This window comes from Trichomycterus rosablanca, chromosome 18 (genome assembly GCF_030014385.1).
Source record: "Trichomycterus rosablanca isolate fTriRos1 chromosome 18, fTriRos1.hap1, whole genome shotgun sequence".
In the NCBI taxonomy this organism is placed as follows: domain Eukaryota; kingdom Metazoa; phylum Chordata; class Actinopteri; order Siluriformes; family Trichomycteridae; genus Trichomycterus; species Trichomycterus rosablanca.
In genome coordinates this window covers 22,266,037-22,284,793 of record NC_086005.1, presented here as the reverse complement: position 1 = coordinate 22,284,793, position 18,757 = coordinate 22,266,037, and the positions used below count along the sequence as shown (strand labels likewise).

The 18,757-nt window shown below is 39.8% G+C and overlaps 1 protein-coding gene across 1 annotated transcript; it reads left to right on the top strand.

Annotated features, from left to right (window-relative positions):
* The first annotated feature begins 1,465 nt into the window (after window positions 1-1,465).
* On the top strand, window positions 1,466-18,675 carry LOC134332934 (granulocyte colony-stimulating factor receptor-like). Its single transcript, XM_063014769.1, has 15 exons — window positions 1,466-2,312; window positions 5,677-5,965; window positions 6,867-6,980; window positions 7,070-7,233; window positions 7,506-7,645; window positions 8,333-8,483; window positions 10,879-10,961; window positions 11,052-11,256; window positions 12,230-12,400; window positions 12,480-12,575; window positions 13,694-13,843; window positions 13,931-14,071; window positions 16,320-16,401; window positions 16,493-16,574; window positions 16,935-18,675. The coding sequence occupies exons 1-15, from the start codon at window positions 1,466-1,468 to the stop codon at window positions 17,382-17,384; spliced, it is 3,165 nt and encodes a 1,054-aa protein (XP_062870839.1). The 3' UTR covers window positions 17,385-18,675.
* Window positions 18,676-18,757: the final 82 nt, after the last annotated feature.

Below are 18,757 nucleotides of genomic sequence, written 5' to 3'. Positions count from 1 at the left end.
GGCTATTCTTCGATCCTTTCGAACAGTAGTTCCACGCTTCCTTCTGTGTCTTTCAGGTTTTGGTCGTCACTTCAAGGCATTTAAGATCATTTTAGATGAGCAGCCAATAATTTGCTGCACTTCTCTGTATGTTTTTTCCCTCTACAATCAACTTTTTAATCAAAGTACGCTGTTCATCAGAACAATGTCTGGAACAACTCATTTTCCCCATTTCACTGCTATTATTTTGAACAACCTTCTTTTAATCAATGCTTCGATTACTCAGAATGAGTGGCATGCATGTCCTAATTGTTGGGTTTGTTTTGTTTTCATTACTCTACTACACTTTCAAGTAAATTTTTTGCTATGTAGAAATAGCATTTCTACTAAAAACAGTGATTTATCAGGTTAATGGTGTTGGACTGCTTTTTTTTTTTTTAACACTACTGTATATACACACTGATTAGCCATTAAATTAAAACATCTTCCTTGTTTCTACACTCACTGTCCCATTTTATCAGCTCCACTTACCATATAGGAGCACTTTGCACTTCTACAATTACGGACTGTAGTCCATCTGTTTCTCTGCATGCTTTGTTAGCCCCCTTTGTCCCTGTTCTTCAATGGTCAGGACCACCACAGAGTAGGTATTACTTCGGTGGTGGGTCATTCTCAGCACTGCAGTGACACTGACGGCGGTGTGTTAGGGTGTGTTGTGCTGGTATGATTGGATCAGACACAGCAGATCTGCTGGAGTTTTTAAATACCGTGTCCACTCACTGTCCACTCTATTAGACACTTCTACCTAGTTGGTCTCACTTGTTGATGTAAAGTCAGAGACGATTTTTGAGTTGGTCATCTTCTAGACCTTCATCAGTGGTCACAGGACGCTGCCCACGGGGCACTGTTGGCTGGATATTTTTGGTTGGTGGACTATTCTCAGTCCAGCAGTGACAGTGAGGTGTTTAACCCTCTATTGCATGGCGTTGCTTCAGGGTAACATACTCATTTTCACTCAGTATCACAATCTCAAAAAAACATACACCAATAAAAAATGCCCATTTTAAACTGTTGGAAGCAAAGGAAGCCAATAGTCTGCTTATATTTGATCACATGACTTTTCCCACCATTTTCCAACCTCTTTTCCTCAACTGTGCTCACACGTAGCAGCCATATTCTTTCAGCTCCAGAAATCTGAGTAAAAGTGACATTTACCTGAAGATTTTCAAGAATTAAAAAATATTTTCACAATTTTGGGTAAGTTCTGATTTCATTTTCATCCATTGATTATGTTTTCTTTGAATATATATTTTGTAAATTGATAAAATAGCTGTGTTGCTTGAAAGCAACAACATGCAACAGTGGATTGAGGATTCCATGACAAAAGATTGTGCCTTTCAAGGGCAAAAGCAAGTTAAAACAGTACAATCCAAAAAAACCAAAACGCTGGGGATATAAAATATTTATTCTTGCTGACAGTAATGGCATGATTCACAACTTTGAGGTCTACACTGGAACCATCACTCCAGCTGAAGGAAAGCCAGATATTGGAGCCAGTGGCAACATAGTTCTGAAGCTGTGTTCAGTCATTCCCACCAACCAGTCCTTTAAATTGTTCTTTGACAACTGGTTCTGCAGCATTGACCTACAAGTGCAACTGGAGAGGATGAAGATCCATAGTGTTGGAACAGTGCGATCCAAAAGGTTGCCAAATTGCACCTTTACTGATGACAAAACGATGAAGAAAAAAGGAAGAGGGACCTTTGAAGAGAAGGAAACGAAACATGATGCAGTCTACCTGAGAGCAGTGAAGTGGTATGATAATCGTTCAGTCATTTTGCTAAGTACATATGCAGCAGCCCACCCCACCACATTGGTCCAGAGGTGGGACAAGAAGACCCAAGAAATGGTGGAGGTGGTACGTCCCAACATTGTATCTATCTACAATAAAAGCATGGGCGGAGTAGATATCCTCGATTCCCTGATAGCACTGTATCGCACCAAAGTGCGATCCAAGAAGTGGTATCATCACCTCTTCTTCCATATGATGGACATGATAATGGTGGAAGCTTGGCTGCTCTACAGAAGAGATTCCATTGATTGTGGTGTGGAAAAAAAGGAGCAGTTAAGCTTGTTGGATTTTAAATCTGAGGTGGCAGGCTGTCTCTGCAAAAAAGACACAGTTTGCAGCAAAAGGGGAAGGCCATCTCTTAGTGTGGAGGCAGGTCTAGACCTGAAAAGACGACGAGGCCAGGTTGCACCTGTACCCCCCGCACCAATCCGTCTGGACCGCATAGACCACTGGTCTGTCTACAGTGAAAACAGAGGGAGGTGTAAATATCCTGGATGCAATGGCATAATCAAGGTCAAGTGCATGAAATGTGATGTGTTTTTGTGTCAAACTCCTGACAGAAACTGCTTCTTTTCCTTCCACACGCAGTAGACTAAAAATGAATTGGACCCCTGTAAATAGTTTCCGTTTTAATATTAAATAATCCAGTGTTTGTTCTTCAGTTCTTTACAGCAGTGATATGGACAATAAAAATTTGGTTTTATGTATTGTGGGATTTCCTAGCCTAAAGACTGGACTGAGAATGAATGAATAAAATTGATATTCCTTTTTTGCGCATTGTTGCTTTTTGGTAACAAACCACCACTAAAATTACAGCTGATACAAACTGTATTATTTTTTCAGTAAAAATGGTCTTCTACATGTAGTTTTTTAATCAATTCTTTCATAAAATGTGATTTGTTATACAGTAAAAAGATACATTTTGAATAAAATGCACATTTTCAATTTATTACCATTATTGCACATTGTTGTGCCAAAGTAACATACTTAAATCTACCCCTATTATCATTATTTTTTTTACATTATTATTATAATTTTTAATTGTGCTTTATGGAAGGTAACAAAATGGGTGCAAATATTTTTTTACTCCATTATTTCATATGTCATGCAATAGAGGGTTAAAACTCCATCAGCATTGCTGTCTTATTCACTTATACCAGCACAACACACACTAACACACCACCACCGTGTCAGTGTCACTGCAGTGCTGAGAATGATCCACCACCTAAATAATACCTGCTCTGTAGTGGTCCCGTGGGGGTCCTGAGTCCTGACCATTGAAGAACAGGGTGAAAGCAGGCTAAAAATGTATGTAGAGAAATAGATGGACTACAGTCAGTAATTGTAGAACTACAAAGTGCTTCTATATGTTTATTGTGATTACAGTCTTGAATTAGTGGAAGGATTTGCGCGTTTTTAGAAGCTTTAAGTTTGACTTTGTAACATTGTGAAGGTTTTTAAGCTTTAATTTCTTTTGTTCAGGCTGTTATTATTTTGTTTGAATATTTGGTTACATTAGTACTGTACTGGTTTTCTGTGGTGGTAATATTACCTCACGTTCGTCTCTAATGGCTAAAAGCTTTCGCTGTTTGAGCTGTAACTGACGTGTTACTTCATTCCGGAGTTGCTGACGTTAGTTTCGCAACGCAGGCAGCAGCTTTTACCTCCTCAACAGGCTCTTCTGATTGTTTTGTTCTTCAGAGCTGGTGCATGAGGGTTAATACACTGAACCAGGCGTGGATTAGATTGTAGCGACTGCAAGATCAGCGAGTAACGCGTGTCGGATCATTACGGATTTTAATGAATTTATTACATATTATTTTAGTGATTAGTCATGTTTCCACACTAAAGATTGTTAAACAGGTAAGCGCACACAGGGGGGTCCGACTATTGCGGATTTACTTTAATACGGGTGGAATAATAAGCTAATAATGCAGACTGCTCTGATGATCATGGTGATAATTCTTCAAGCGGTGTGTACAGGTGAGTGTCCATCTATCTATCTATTCATTTCATCAGCTCCACTTACCATGAAGCACTTTGTAGTTCTACAATTACTGACTAGTCCATCTGCATGCTTTGTTAGCCCCCTTTCATGCTGTTTTTCAATGGTCAGGACCCCCACAGTACCACTACAGAGCAGGTATTATTTAGGTGGTGAATCATTCTTAGCACAGCAGTGATACCGACATGGTGGTGGTGTGTTAGTGTGTGTTGTGCTGGTATGAGTGGATCAGACACAGCAGCGCTGCTGGAGTTGTTAACCCTTTGATGCACAACCTGGGTCAAAAGTGACCCAACTGAGTTTTTATTTCCTATATCTTTGCAATAAATTAATTTCGTCATTCAAGCTTCCATGAATTTTTCAATTAACTTGTTTTTGATCATCACAAATCCTTATTTCAGTTTTATATTTTTAACTTTTTTAATAAAAATAATTTTTGTATCACTACCCTCCTAATGCACAACATGGGTTAAAAATGACCCATATGTATTTACTATGGACTTTGACAGAAACTACTGACATTTGTAAGTGTTTGTAGTCAAAAACATATTTACTGATCTTTTGAAAGACAACCAAAGATTAGGCTCTTGAATCTTGAATATGTCCAATACTATTTGCTTGTTAGCTGTTTACATATTCTAGTATAGATAGCTTTTATTAGCTAAGACAGCAAATACATGAATAACTGACAAATGTGCATATGAAAATATTCTTGAATGGATGAATATGGGTCATTTTTGACCCATGTTGTGCATTAGAAGGAGTTTGCTTAGCTTGTGCATCAAAGGGTTAAACACCTCACTGTCACTGCTGGACTGAGAATAGTCCACCAACCAAAAATATCCAGCCAACAGCACCCCATGGGCAGCGTCCTGTGACCACTGGTGAAGGTCTAGAAGATGACCAACTCAAACAGCAGCAATAGATGAGCGATCGTCTCTGACTTTACATCTACAAGGTGGACCAACTAGGTAGGCGTGTCTAATAGAGTGGACAGTAAGTGAACACGGTATTTAAAAACTCCAGCAGCACTGCTGTGTCTGATCCACTCATACCAGCACAACACACACTAACACACCACCACCATGTCATTGTCACTGGAGTGCTGAGAATGATCCACCACCTAAATAATACCTGCTCTGTGGGGGTCCTGACCATTGAAGAACAGCATGAAAGGGGGCTAACAAAGTATGTAGAGAAACAGATGGACTACATTGTAATTTTGTGTATGTATGGTTTTCATTCAAATTATTCTCCAGGCCACCCAAGTCTACAAGGTGCTTCTATATGGTAAGTGGAGCTGATAAAATAGTCAAAGGCTCACACCGCTCCTGCTAGACGTGATGGACCTGGTGTGTTTACACCAAAAAGGTCCAGAACTCACTACGGACTTTATCACAGACTGGACTGAATAATGAAGAACTTTAATCGCTTGTTAATTCTTTTCGCTAAGTCTAACTTTTAGTGCAAGTTAATTTTGTGTATGTATGGTTTTCATTCAAATTATTCTCAAGGCCACCCAAGTCTGGTTCCTCTCAAGGTTTCTTCCTGTAATTCTGAGAGTTTTTAATGCCACTGTTGCCTATGGCTTGCTCAACAGGGGTTTTTGGTCTGTCGGTCCTGGATTCTGTAAAGTTGCTTTGAGACATTGTCTTGTAAAAAGTGCTATACATATAAAATTGACTTGACATTCCACTATCATACCAACTGTCAAACAGGTAGTGGTAGTGTGGTGGTCTGGGGCTGTCCACTGAAAATCTAAAAATGTCTGCCATAGCAAACCTCCATGCATATATGCATCATCTGGATGAGCTTTTGAATAATTTGCGTTTCCCTACAGGTCAGGAGCTGTGTAATGTGTCGCCGAAGAATTCAATTGTCCCGTATGGCTCAGACGTAGTAGTGTTCTACAAAGCACCATTCAACAGTAACTGCCGCAACTGGACAAATGTTAATCTCCAAGAAGTGTACTGGAAACTTAATAATCGAATAATAGACAGCAAGTTTTATCAGTTCAATTCCACCTTCTCCTCGGTGTTGATTTCTAATCTTTCTGTGGAAAAAGCCAGAGTGGAATGCTATCTGGATGGGTTAGTGTTGGACGGCACCTTCATCAGAACGTGTTGTAAGTATTAAATTAATGTTCAGTTAAAAAACACAATTTTTTTTATTGTCTTTACAGCCTGTAAATATGGTTTATACACTACATATACTGCAATTAATATAGATTTCAATTCAGAGGTCAGAGTTCTCCATTAGCGTTTACCATTAACTCTATGTATTTGGGTTATTCTGGCATCAGCCAACCCAGATCTGGTGGTAAAGTGTGATTTACAATGCTAGAGCATTGGTGTATGATATGCTCTTAGACTTTATGCACTTTTTAATGAATGCATATGTATGAAAAGGCTAAATCCAAAAATTAAACAATGTAGATGGACAGTGTACATTTGACCATGTAGTGTTTGTTTGTTTGTTTATTAGGATTTAAACATCATGTTTTACACTTCGGTTACATTCATGACAGGAACGGTAGTTACTCATTACACAAGATTCATCCGTTCACAAGGTTATATCGAACACAGTCATGGACAATTTTGTATCTCCAATTCACCTCACTTGCATGTCTTTGGACTGTGGGAGGAAACCGGAGCACCCGGAGGAAACCCACACGGACACTGGGAGAACATGCAAACTCAACACAGAAAGGACCCGGACCGCCCCACCTGGGGATCGAATCCAGGACCTTCTTGCTGTGAGGCGACTGTACTACCCACTTAGCCACCATGCCATCTAGGGGTGGGCAATATGACCAAAACATTCTAATGGGGCACAATATTAAATTTTTTATCCTACCAAATATAATTAAAATATAATTAATTTATTTAATTGCCTACAAAATTGAATTAATCCATTAGTACAGAATACTAGTACAGCAACAAGTAAGTGATTAGCTGGTAAAATAAAACTGAAGTCAAAAAAGTATAAAAACGATCAAATAATTTACTCTCTTTCAGTGCCTCCCAGCAGTCCCCAAAATGTCTCATGTATCGCAAAGGTAAACTACATGGATATCAACATCCAGGTCACATGTACATGGGACGACCAAAACACGGCGGATACAAAATACACCGTCCATTATAAGTAAGACATGACTAAGCATTTTGATTTTCAGTTTTTATTAAAACAGCTGATTCCTTATGGGTTACTGTTTCCTCTTTGTGCTTTTACAGGGTATCCAATAATAATGAGGATATCAGTGAATGTAGAGGAAAAATCTGCAAATTTTCCGTTCTTTTTACAATGGGAAGTCTGAGTGTAACTGTGAGTGCAGAGAGTCCTGCTGGACAGAGTCACTCAGACCAAGTTTTTTATGAAAGCATTTTAACTTCTATAGGTAAGTAGGGCTTTGGGTCCTATTGATTATCCCAATATAAGATATATTGTATAAACTGTAGTTCAAATAAAGGTACTGATGTGCCTCGGAGGAAGTATGTGCTACCCCTCACTCTTCCAGTTTGGTAACTGTCTTGTGTTAAAGAGACTTGAGTGGGTGGGAATTGTCAAAAGTTACATTGTAAGAAAGGCTAAAGCACTTATATATGGCCAAAAAACAATTCAGCAAATCAATCAACAAACTGTACTGATCCTGTATGTTTCTTGCTTTAGTTCAAATCGATCCACCAATTGATGTACAGGTGGCACCTAAGTCAAATGTTCTCTCAGTGACTTGGAAGCACGAAGATCAGCCACGGGAAAATGACTGGGAGTGTGAAGTACGCTTGCATGAAAATGGTTCATATGCAGTAGTGAGTACTGATTTGTTACCTAATGCTGTGAAGTCATAAAAGCCTGCGGTTTATGTGATTTGCATAAAGTGGTTACGTCAGGTATTTCAGGTGCTCAGGTGGCACAGCATTACACTAGACCAGCGCCACTGAGATCTAGGTTTGTCTCTCATTGGTGCTGTCTACACGGATATGATTGGCTGTGTCTGGGGAAGGGGGTAGGGGGATGGCTGAAGCCCTGAGATGGATTGGCACCCTGTCCAGGGTGTTTCCTGGTAAAACTGGTCCTACCTCAACTCTGACCAGGATAACGTGGCTGATGCAAATAAAAAGCCCTACCTCAACCCTGACACACACACACACACACACTCATACCTAGGGGGAGTTTAGTACCTTCAATTATCCCGACTGCACGTCTTTGGACTGTGGGAGGAAACCGGAGCACCCGGAGGAGACCCACACAGACACTGGAAGAACATGCAAACTCCACACAGAAAAGCCCCCAGACCGCTCCATCTGGGAATTGAACTCAGGACCTTCGTGCTATTCTATGATCCTATGAATTAAAACACCCTATTAATAATTTATCATTTACAAAACAATTGTACATAAACAAAAGTACAGCTGTTTTTGTCATTTTTTAAAGCAGAATGAGTTCCATTTGGAGTACTAAAATATTTTCCACATGTGATTTTTCTTGTCTTTTAGCCTGTAATGAAACATGTAATCGCAGCAAATGCTTACGAGTTAACTGAGGTGAAACCATGTACTTACTACAATGTCTCTGTGCGCTGTAAGTTGCGGGGTACCATCTGGAGTGAATGGAGCAAAGACGTTACAGCAGTGACTAGTGTCAATGGTAAGAAGTGTTGAGCTCGAATCTTTTTTTCATCTCAATGAACACATTAATAGGTTATTCTACCTTGTATGAATGGTTTGAATTACAGGGGGAAATAGGGGGTCTGACCCTCCTAATTAATACTTGAACCCCCCTGAAAAGAGGTAGCACCAGCAGTTCAAGCTATATACACCAGAAAAGTGTATTAAAAAACTATATGAAGCAATAAAGTGTATTAAACAAGCTTTATAAAGCAATAAAGTGTATTAAACAAGCTATATAAAGCAATAAAGTGTATTAAACAAGCTATATACAGTAGTGTTCAAAAAAATAGCAGTGATTTTAAAAAAGTGAATAAAGCACAAAATCATTATAATAACTTTTATTTCCATAAATGCAAATGCACTAAAAATACTACACGTTCAATTCTAAATCAAAACATTAACAAAATTTAGTCAGTTTGTGTTCATCCTTTACAGAAAGTTAAGAAAAATGAATATTAGGCTGTTCAAAATAATAGCAGTGCAGCATTTTTCTTTAAAAACTCCAAAAAATTATCTATAACATGAAAATTTTTTTGAGGTTTTACTTTACTTTAAATTACTGAACTACTATTTAGTGGCTGAACAATTGTTTCTGAGATCTGTGTTGCATGGAGTCGACCAACTTCTGGCACCTCTGAACAGGTATTCCAGTCCAGGATGATTAGACGACATTCCACAGTTCTGCATTTTTGGGTTTTGCCTCAAAAAAATGCGCTTCAGATATCAGAACACAAGTTCTCTCTGGGATTGAAGTCAGGGGATTGGGCTGGTCACTCTATTACCTCAATCTTGTTTGTCTGTAACCAAGATGTTTTGGGTCATTGTCATGTTGAAACACCCATTTTAAGGACATTTCTTCTTCGACATAGGGCAACATGATCTGCTCAAGTATTCTGATATATTTAAACTGATCCATGATCCCTCGTATGCCATAAATAGGCGTAACACCATGGTATGAAAAACATCCCCATATCATCATTTTGTACCACCATGCTTTACTGTCTTCACAGTGTACTTTGGCTTGAATTCAGTGCTCGATGGTCGTCTGACATACTGTCTACGGCCACTAGACCCAAAAAGAGCAATTTTGCTTTCATCAGTCCACAAAATGTTGAGCCGTTTCTCTTGGACCAGTCAATGTGTTCTTGGCAAATGTTAACCCATTCAGGACACGTCTTTTTCTTAACAACGGGACTTTGCAAGGAGTTCTTGATGGTAAACTGGCTTCACTTAATCATCTTCTGTACTCACTGGTAACTTCAGATGTTCCTTGATCTTTCTGGAGGTGATCATTGGCTGAGTATTTGCCATTCTGGCTATTCTTCGATCCATTTGAACAGTAGTTCCACGCTTCCTTCTGCGTCTTTCAGGTTTTGGTTGTCACTTCAAGGCATTTGAGATCATTTTAGCTGAGCAGCCAATAATTTGCTGCACTTCTCTGTATGTTTTTCCCTCTACTATCAGCTTTTTAATCAAAGTATGCTGTTCATCAAAACAATGTCTGGAACAACCCATTTTACCCAGTATTTCAGAAGGAAACGCGCTATGACCAAGCTGTGCAACATTTGCCACCCTCCTAAATTAAATAAGGGCCAAAACTGACACCCGTTCTTCTGCACTGCTATTATTTTGAACAAGCCCCTTTCAATCAATGCTTCAATTACTCAGAATGAGTGGCATGCATATCCTAATTGTTGGGTTTGTTTTGTTTTCATTACTACACTTTCAAGTAAATTATTTGCTATGTAGAAATAGCATTTCTACTAAAAACAGTGATTTATCAGGTTAATGGTGTTGGACTGCTATTTTTTTTGAACACCACTGTATAGCAATAAAGTGTATTAAACAAGCTATATAAAGTGATAAAGTGCATTAAACAAGCTATATAGCGATAAAGTGCATTAAACAAGCTATATAGGAAGCTGTTTACATTAGCATACAGAGCTGTATCTGCCTTGTGCAGCTGCAACCTTAATGAAGACGCAGCTCATAATGGGAGTAAAGACAAGCAGACGAGATGGGAAATGGTATGGTCCACTTTATTTATATATACTTCCCAATTGCTTGTATTTAAATTAATTAACTAGTTATGAGCTACACATACCATACATTTATAATTATTGACTATAGTTGCCCTTTATGCTTCCGCCTTTTTACCCCATACATCCTAAAAACACAGAAGCAGCAAACTTTGTGAAAGCCAAAGTCTCAGTCTCAGCTTCAGTCTTAAAACATCTGGCCACAACTGCACACACAAGATAGATGAACATAATAAAATAGCCGGTGGGAAATATTTCAGATTTATAATTTCATGCCCTTGGTAGATAACATGATGAATGTAAAACCTGTTCCCATTTTGCTATTGTTAACAGTCAGTGCAGTTCAGATCCAACTCTTTAGGCCCGAAAGTATCTTAAGAGATGATGGGACCAGAACTGTTCACCTTATGTGGAAGGTAAATAAAATTTTTAAAGATAAAGATTTTAATCACTATACGTGTGAATATATGTAATATCATTGCATATATTTTTTTCCTATCTTTTAGGCCGTCCCTCTGTCCTGTGAAGCTTTTATTGAGTATCGCGTGTGCCACCACAACTCGAGATTCGTTAAATCCAGATGCTTTAATACGTCCCGGAATCATGAATTTATTACTGTAGACGAACATGCCCACATGCTAACCGTGACTGCACTTTATAATAAGACAAGTCTGAACGAAGCTTCCATCGAGGTACCCAGCACAGCAGAAGGTGAGAGATGTAATAATAATGTATAAAATATAAATAATAAAAAAAATAATAAAAAAAAACACTCACTCCTACACCTGTTCAGGTCTGTGCTTGTGTGGCATCCTCTGCAGCCAGGACAGGGTGAAGCACTAAGCACCATTGCTTTATAATCTCTGTGAATTTTGTTGCTTCCGATCCACTAATTCTGGGTCTTGATAACAATTAGTTTTTTTTTTTTGTATTCTCCCTCCCAATCTAGTCAATTCCTCTGTACTGCTGATGACCGGTTTACCGCTGTGCCACCTGAGCACCCACAGTCCAGTTTATTTATCAAGTCATTAAATCTTACAAATACACAACACTTTAGGAAGCTTAATCACATCAATGTGTAACGATGTCTGGATGCAATGCATTATGTAATCAGTTCCCAATTGCTGACATCTCTAAGGGCTGCTTTTATACCATTAGTAACAGTGCTTATATAATGTCAGGTCACTGGAAATCATGTGATTGTCCTCTTACACTGACAGACAGAACTATTATCATGTTATACACACTTTGGTTACATTCATGACAGGACAAATAGTTACTGGTTACACAAGATTCGTCAGTTTACAAGTTTAATGTCAAACACAGTCACAGACAATTTTGTTTCTCCAATTCACCTCACTTGCATGTCTTTGGACTGTGGGAGGAAACCGGAGCTCCCAGAGGAAACCCATGCAGACACGGGGAGAACATGCAAACTCCACACCGAAAGGCCCTGGACCGCCCCACCTGGGGATCAAACCCAGGACCTTCTTGCTGAGAGGCGACAGTGCTACCCACAGTGCCGCCTACATACATGTAGTAAAATATGTGCTAAAATTTATAATTAAATACTTACAAAGTGCACCTATGTGGTTGCTAATCACTAGTGATTGTAGATACTTTAGCAGTTATATGTAATTACATTAGATTAGCTAGTTAATCAAATGTGTGTTTCACTGGTCAGATGTAAATTTACCTCCGGTTGGTAACGTCAGCGTGTTCGTCCAACATCGTGAAATCCACCTCACATGGATGGAGCCCAGCACTCCTGTCAGTGGTTACATAATAGTCTGGAACAGTACCGGTACAAATCACATGTGGCAGCATAGTCGAGAAACCAGTTTCACCCTGAAAGGTACATAAACTCTTTAAACAAATGCTGCTCATGTTTAAATATTTTTGATATGGGAATAATCTGTTATTTGGAATGCTAGGTGAGCCCTTCACTCTATACACCATCTCACTAAGCCCAGTGTATGAAAACGGCCCTGGAAAGGAGGCCAGACTTCATAAGTACGCCGAAGAAGGAAGTGAGTATCCGTATAGCATATATTAATATCAGTTTAACAGATTCTGGTCTTGCAACTGATGTAATTAATTGTTATATTTAATGATTTATACAGACATAATAATACTATCACTGAATAATAGTGTGTGGATTTATTTCCCTCCTAAATAAAACTCCAGATTGCTTTTAGAATGCACTTCTCTTTTTGGAAGCTTTTACAACCAGTGTCGGACATTTCTAGCCATGTGACATGTCTCATTATCTTGCTGGAAGATTCCATCCGCCCCAGGGAAGACAATCAGCATGTATGGGTGTACGTGATCTGCAAAGATGGATTCATAGCCAAATTGGTTGAGTCTGCCTCCCACATAGATGCATAGACTCAGAGAATGCCACAAAAACATTCCCCAGACCATAACTCTGCCACCACCAGCTTGAGTTCTTCTAGCAGTGGTTGCAGGGTGTTTGATCTCTGATGTTTCTCACTTCACACGCAAATGAAGCAGAAAATGTGACTCATCGGTGAAGGCAACCCTTTGCCAATCATTGGAGGTCCAGTTTCGATACTGCAGTGAAAATTGAAGCTTTTCTGCCTATGTAACTTCATTAGCAGAGATGCAGTGCCCATCCATCTGCTTCAGAGCCCCATACACAGTAGGGTTTGCTGAACTGTTTGTTTAGACAAACGTCTGGTACCCCCCTGGTTTAATCTGGTGGTGAGCTGCTCGCCCTCGCGCACCTTCGTAGCTGACGGTCACCTCTCACATCAATGGCACGTGGTGCTCTGCAGTTTCCATGACGCTTATTCACAATGGTGCCATTTGTAGCAGCACGTGAACAGTTCACAAACTGTGCAGTTTCAGAAATACTGTCACCCTTGGCCCGAACTGTGATAAATCGCCCCTTTCACCCATGACAGCAATGAGGGATATGTGTGCGGACAGCCTATCACACACCTTATATACCCACAAAGCATGCACATTTATTTATTTATTTTTTTATATCTAGGGCCTCCTCAGTGCCCAATTATAAATGTTGTCTGTCTAATTTCTTGGATTGATTTTTTTTAAATTCAGTTAACTATGCAAAACCAAAGTAGGATGTGTTACTAAAATGTTTTAATTTCCTTTGTTTCTGTAGATCTAACAAAAGTGGCTACATTAAAAGTAACTGCAATCAGTGACAGGAAGGCTGAGATCAGCTGGTCACCGATACTATCAACACAGTGCTGCGCGTTTGTTGTGAACTACACAGTGTTTTACATAGCGCATAACAAATCAAAACCCAGAAGTAAGTGGAATACGTTTCTTAATGCATGCTACTTACTTGGTTTGGATTGTTTCGATGCACTGTACTTAGTTGGCTCTCTTTGCACAGGTGTGACTGTGAGTGAAAAGCAGCACAGCGTCATTTTAGAGGACCTCCAGCCCAGCACAGCCTACACTGTCTTCATCATGGCTGGTTCAAGAAGTTCAACTTCTAAGAGTGAACCTATCACATTCTCAACAAAGCCGTACAGTAAATATTAACTTTTTTTCCACAAGTGTATGTAAACGCTGCATTGCCAAAAGTATGTGGACACCTGAATGGGCAGCTGTAGCCTAGTGGTTTAGGTACTGGACTAGTAATTCAATCAACTCAATTGTTGTTCGTGTTGACGCCCAGCCAGCAGGAATATCTATTTACAGTGGTGTTCAAAAAAATAGCAGTGATTTTTAAAAAGTGAATAAAGCACAAAATCATTATAATAACTTTTATTTCCATAAATGCAAATGCACTGAAAATACTCCACCTTCAATTCTAAATCAAAACATTAACAAAATTTAGCCAGTTTGTGTCGATCCTTTACAGAAAGTTAAGAAAAATGAATATTAGGCTGTTCAAAGAAATAGCAGTGCCAGCACTTTTCTTTAAAAACTCAAAAAAATTATCTATAAACTGAAAAAAATGTTTGAGGTTTCACTTTACTTTAAATTACTGAACTAATATTTAGTGGCAGAACAATTGTTTCCATGATCTGTGTTGCATGGAGTCGACCAACTTCTGGCACCTCTGAACAGGTATTCCAGTCCAGGATGATTAGACGACATTCCACAGTTCTTCTGCAATTTTGGTTTTGCCTCAAAAAAACGCGTTTCAGATATCAGAACACAAGTTCTCTATGAGATTGAAGTCAGGGGATTGGGCTGGCCACTCTATTACCTCAATCTTATTTGTCTGTAACCAAGATATTGTTGGTCATTGTCATGTTGAAACACCCATTTTAAGGACATTTCTTCTTCGACATAGGGCAACATGATCATCTCAAGTATTCTAATATATTTAAACTGACCTATGATCCCTCGTATGTGATAAATAGGCGTAACACAATGGTATGAAAAACATCCCCATATCATCATTTTGTACCACCGTGCTTTACTGTCATCACAGTGTACTCTGGCTTGAATTCAGTGCTCGATGGTCGTCTGACATACTGTCTACGGCCACTAGACCCAAAAAGAACAATTTTGCTTTCATCAGTCCACAAAATGTTGAGCCATTTCTCTTTGGACCAGTCAATATGTTCTTTGGGAAATTTGAACCCATTCAGGAAACGTCTGTTTCTTAACAACGGGACTTTGCAGGAGTTCTTGCTGGTAAATTGGCTTCACTTGATCATCTTCTGTACTCACTGGTAACTTCAGATGTTCCTTGATCTTTCTGGAGGTGATCATTGGCTGAGTATTTGCCATTCTGGCTATTCTTCGATCCATTCGAACAGTAGTTCCACGCTTCCTTCTGTGTCTTTCAGGTTTTGGTTGTCACTTTAAGGCATTTGAGATCATTTTAGCTGAGCAGCCTATAATTCGCTGCACTTCTCTGTATGTTTTTTCCCTCTACAATCAACTTTTTAATCAAAGTACGCTGTTCATCAGAACAATGCCTGGAACAACACATTTTACCCAGTATTTCAGAAGGAAATGTGCTTTGACCAACCTGTGCAACATTTGCCACCCTCCTACATTAAATAAGGGCCAAAATTGACACCCGTTCTTCTGCAGAATGAATGACTTCACCAATTGAACTCCTCACTGCTATTATTTTGAACAAGCCCCTTTCAATCAATGCTTTCATTACTCAGAATGAGTGGCATGCATATCCTAATTGTTGGGTTTGTTTTGTTTTCATTACTCTACTACACTTTCAAGTAATTTTTTTTGTAAGTAAGAAATATCACTTCTACTAAAACAGTGATTTATCAGGTTAATGGTGTTGGACTGCTATTTTTTTGAACACCACTGTACATACATTAGCGGTAAACCAGCTTGCATTGATTGTGGCGCTGACGTGGGTCAGAATCAAAAAATATAACATAAGACGGCACTACGAGACAAAATGCCAGGACAAATACAAGCACATGGACAGACAGCAGCCAAGAAAGAAAGGAAAGGTGCCAATCATCTGGCTTTCACACATATTCATAAAAGAAGAATGTAGCCTACCTAAATGTATATTCTGTTTGCACTTTATCCAATATCCTGTTCATCCTGTTTAATAAATGTTGAGTCCCGTTTGGCCCTCGACATATTCCCAGCTTTTAATTTTGGCCCTCTCTGTGATCGAGTTTGACACCTCTGAACCAAGGTCTTTATAATGGCCCACTGTACTGCCATTGTGTGTTTATGGAAAATGCACACCTGTGAAGTGCAGCTAAAACCAATACAAAGGTTGTCCACGTCCATTTAGCCAAATAGTCTTCTTACTGACCAATGTTTCCCCTTTCCAGGTGAATTTTTCCTTACTGTAATAATTGGCTGCGGTGTTGGACTGACCATGCTGCCCGTGTTAGCGGTGCTTGCTTTGATGATGTGAGTGACTGCAGATATTGATTTATAATTGGTGTCATACTCAGTTTCCTCAGTAATTGAAGTATTGTAACGATTTTTACTGCATTTACAGACGTAAGAAATATCTGAGCGTGAAGATTCCCAACCCTGGACATGGTACTTTGTCTGTGTGGCTCTCGGAGAATGCTAAAAAGGTACCAATTTGTCAAGTGATTTGGGGGGGGGGGGGAAATGCACATTTTATTTAAGTAAGCCCTAAATTATTTACAAATGAATTAAACGTTTGATTACAGGAATGATTCACTATTGTTTAATTGCTTAATGCTCAATTTCTATTGGTAATCGCCACATCACCTCTCTCCTAATTTGCATAAAGCCACTTCACTCCACCTCCTGTCTCCGGAAATCGCCGGCTTTAATTGATAATGAACGACAGCCAATGCCAATGGACCACAAACCGCCTCCCATTCCCAAATATAGAAATTAATAAATTTTTCGATTCTGTAGTAACACAAGCAAATACACTGAACACATTTTTTTTGCTTTTTTTCCAGCCTTGGATCCAAACCCCCTTGCCGTTGGATAGCGACTCTGACAATATTGTGCCATGCCAAGGGGACAATAAGGTTATCAGTAACTTTCCAGCAAGCAACACAGTTCCAGCTTCACTCAGGAAATCAACGAACGACCAGAACATCGCCGCTCAGAAGTGGTCGTCAGAAACACGCACCACCGCTCTAATTGTTAGCCATGGCAAACAGCGACCGGTCATCCAGCCGCTACCAGCTGTGGATGTGTGGTCTTTTGAATATCATCATCTCCCACCTGTTCAATCCCCCTATAGACAGCAAACACCTCTGAACAGCCCTGTGGAGTCACCTACAAAACCTCCATTTTTGGATGAGACAGAGATGCTGCTGAAACCAAGTCCTAAAAGTACAACCACTTTCACTACCTATGTTACAATAGACTTTTTGAAAACTAGTAAAGCTCAGACCAAGTGAGGTGTTTCGTATCATGGACCGGTGGTCAGTCAAGTTGTGTAAATGGCCGCCAGCAAGAACGTCCACCCTGCTGCTTGTCGGAAACTGCAAACTGTTGTACTTATTACTTTCCTAAAGTATTATTTTTGCTAATCCATTGCACCACCTTGACCATACCAACTGTTCAGAAGTAGCCTAAACACATCTATGCAGATGTCTGGACAACCAATAGCACCGAGATTTGTATTTGGACACCTGACTATGAGATTGTTTGACACCACATTCCAAAACCATGGGCATTAATAGAGAGTTCTCCCCTTGCAGCTATAACAGACGAGTCACATTATTATGACCACATCCTACTTTCGACGGCGGCAGCTTGTAGCTCATGAAGAAAGTCAGGCTGTCTGCACATATATCCCTCGTTGCTGTCATGGGTAAAAGTACCATGGGTAAAATTGCCTTCCCTGGGGTGGATGGGATCTTCCAGCTAGACAATGTCACACTTCACACAGCTAGAAATGTCCGACATCGGTTGGAAGAGCATGACCGAGTACTACACCGGCCCTAATTCCCCACACTTGAACCCAATAAAGCATCTGTGGGACCACCTCGGTCGTCGTGTTTACTCTATGGATCCTCCCCCAGGCACCCTCCAGCAGCTGTGGGATGCACTGCAGTCAGCATGGCTCCAGATACCAGATACCTGTGACAACCTACCAGGACCTTACTGAGTCACTCCCAGCCCATCTAGCTGCTGTTTGTGCTGCACTCTGGAGGTTACTCTGGATATTATCTGGTCAGAGGGGGTCCTTTTGGGTCCATTTTAAATGATGGTTGTGGTAGAGATTGCATACACACAAAGTGCATCTATACTGTTTTTACACTCACTGTTGATGCTTGGCATTAGCTTGTGTGAAACTGGCACTAACCAATCACACAGGCGCCCGACCGGTTGCCAGCACCTGCTAAAATTCGAACTCAGATCTTGATCTCAGTGGTTATGGGCTAGCGTAACAGACCGCCGTGCCACCCGAGCGCCCAGTAGTTGTTCTTTTGTTGATACTTGTTGATGTGTGACTGCAGGTCTTCAGGGGCCTCAACACAGGGACCCTTATACCTAAATATAGATAAACACATAACAGAGTATTCTGTACATACTGTTAAATGTACAGCAATGGTTCTCAAGGCAAACTTTCAGTGTGTAGCTGCATTTATGGATTTCAAATGATCGCTTTGTGATAAATTTTATCTTCAGCAGTATCAGCCGTGCTCTGATGGGAATGTAAAATTGCACTCGTTACTACACCCAGCTCTTGCTTTTTGTGCATAATGCTTTCTAAAGCACTTACTGTAATGGACTAAGCACTCAGCAATGAGAAGTTTGGTTTTAC

Bases quoted from the DNA above. Each gene is read 5' to 3' on its own strand.
- LOC134332934 (XM_063014769.1), top strand. From the start codon at position 1,466: ATGATTCACAACTTTGAGGTCTACACTGGAACCATCACTCCAGCTGAA. The intron at 7,234-7,505 runs GTAAGTAGGGCT...TTCTTGCTTTAG, and splicing joins AAGCATTTTAACTTCTATAG to TTCAAATCGATCCACCAATT. The intron at 16,402-16,492 runs GTGAGTGACTGC...CTGCATTTACAG, and splicing joins GCGGTGCTTGCTTTGATGAT to ACGTAAGAAATATCTGAGCG.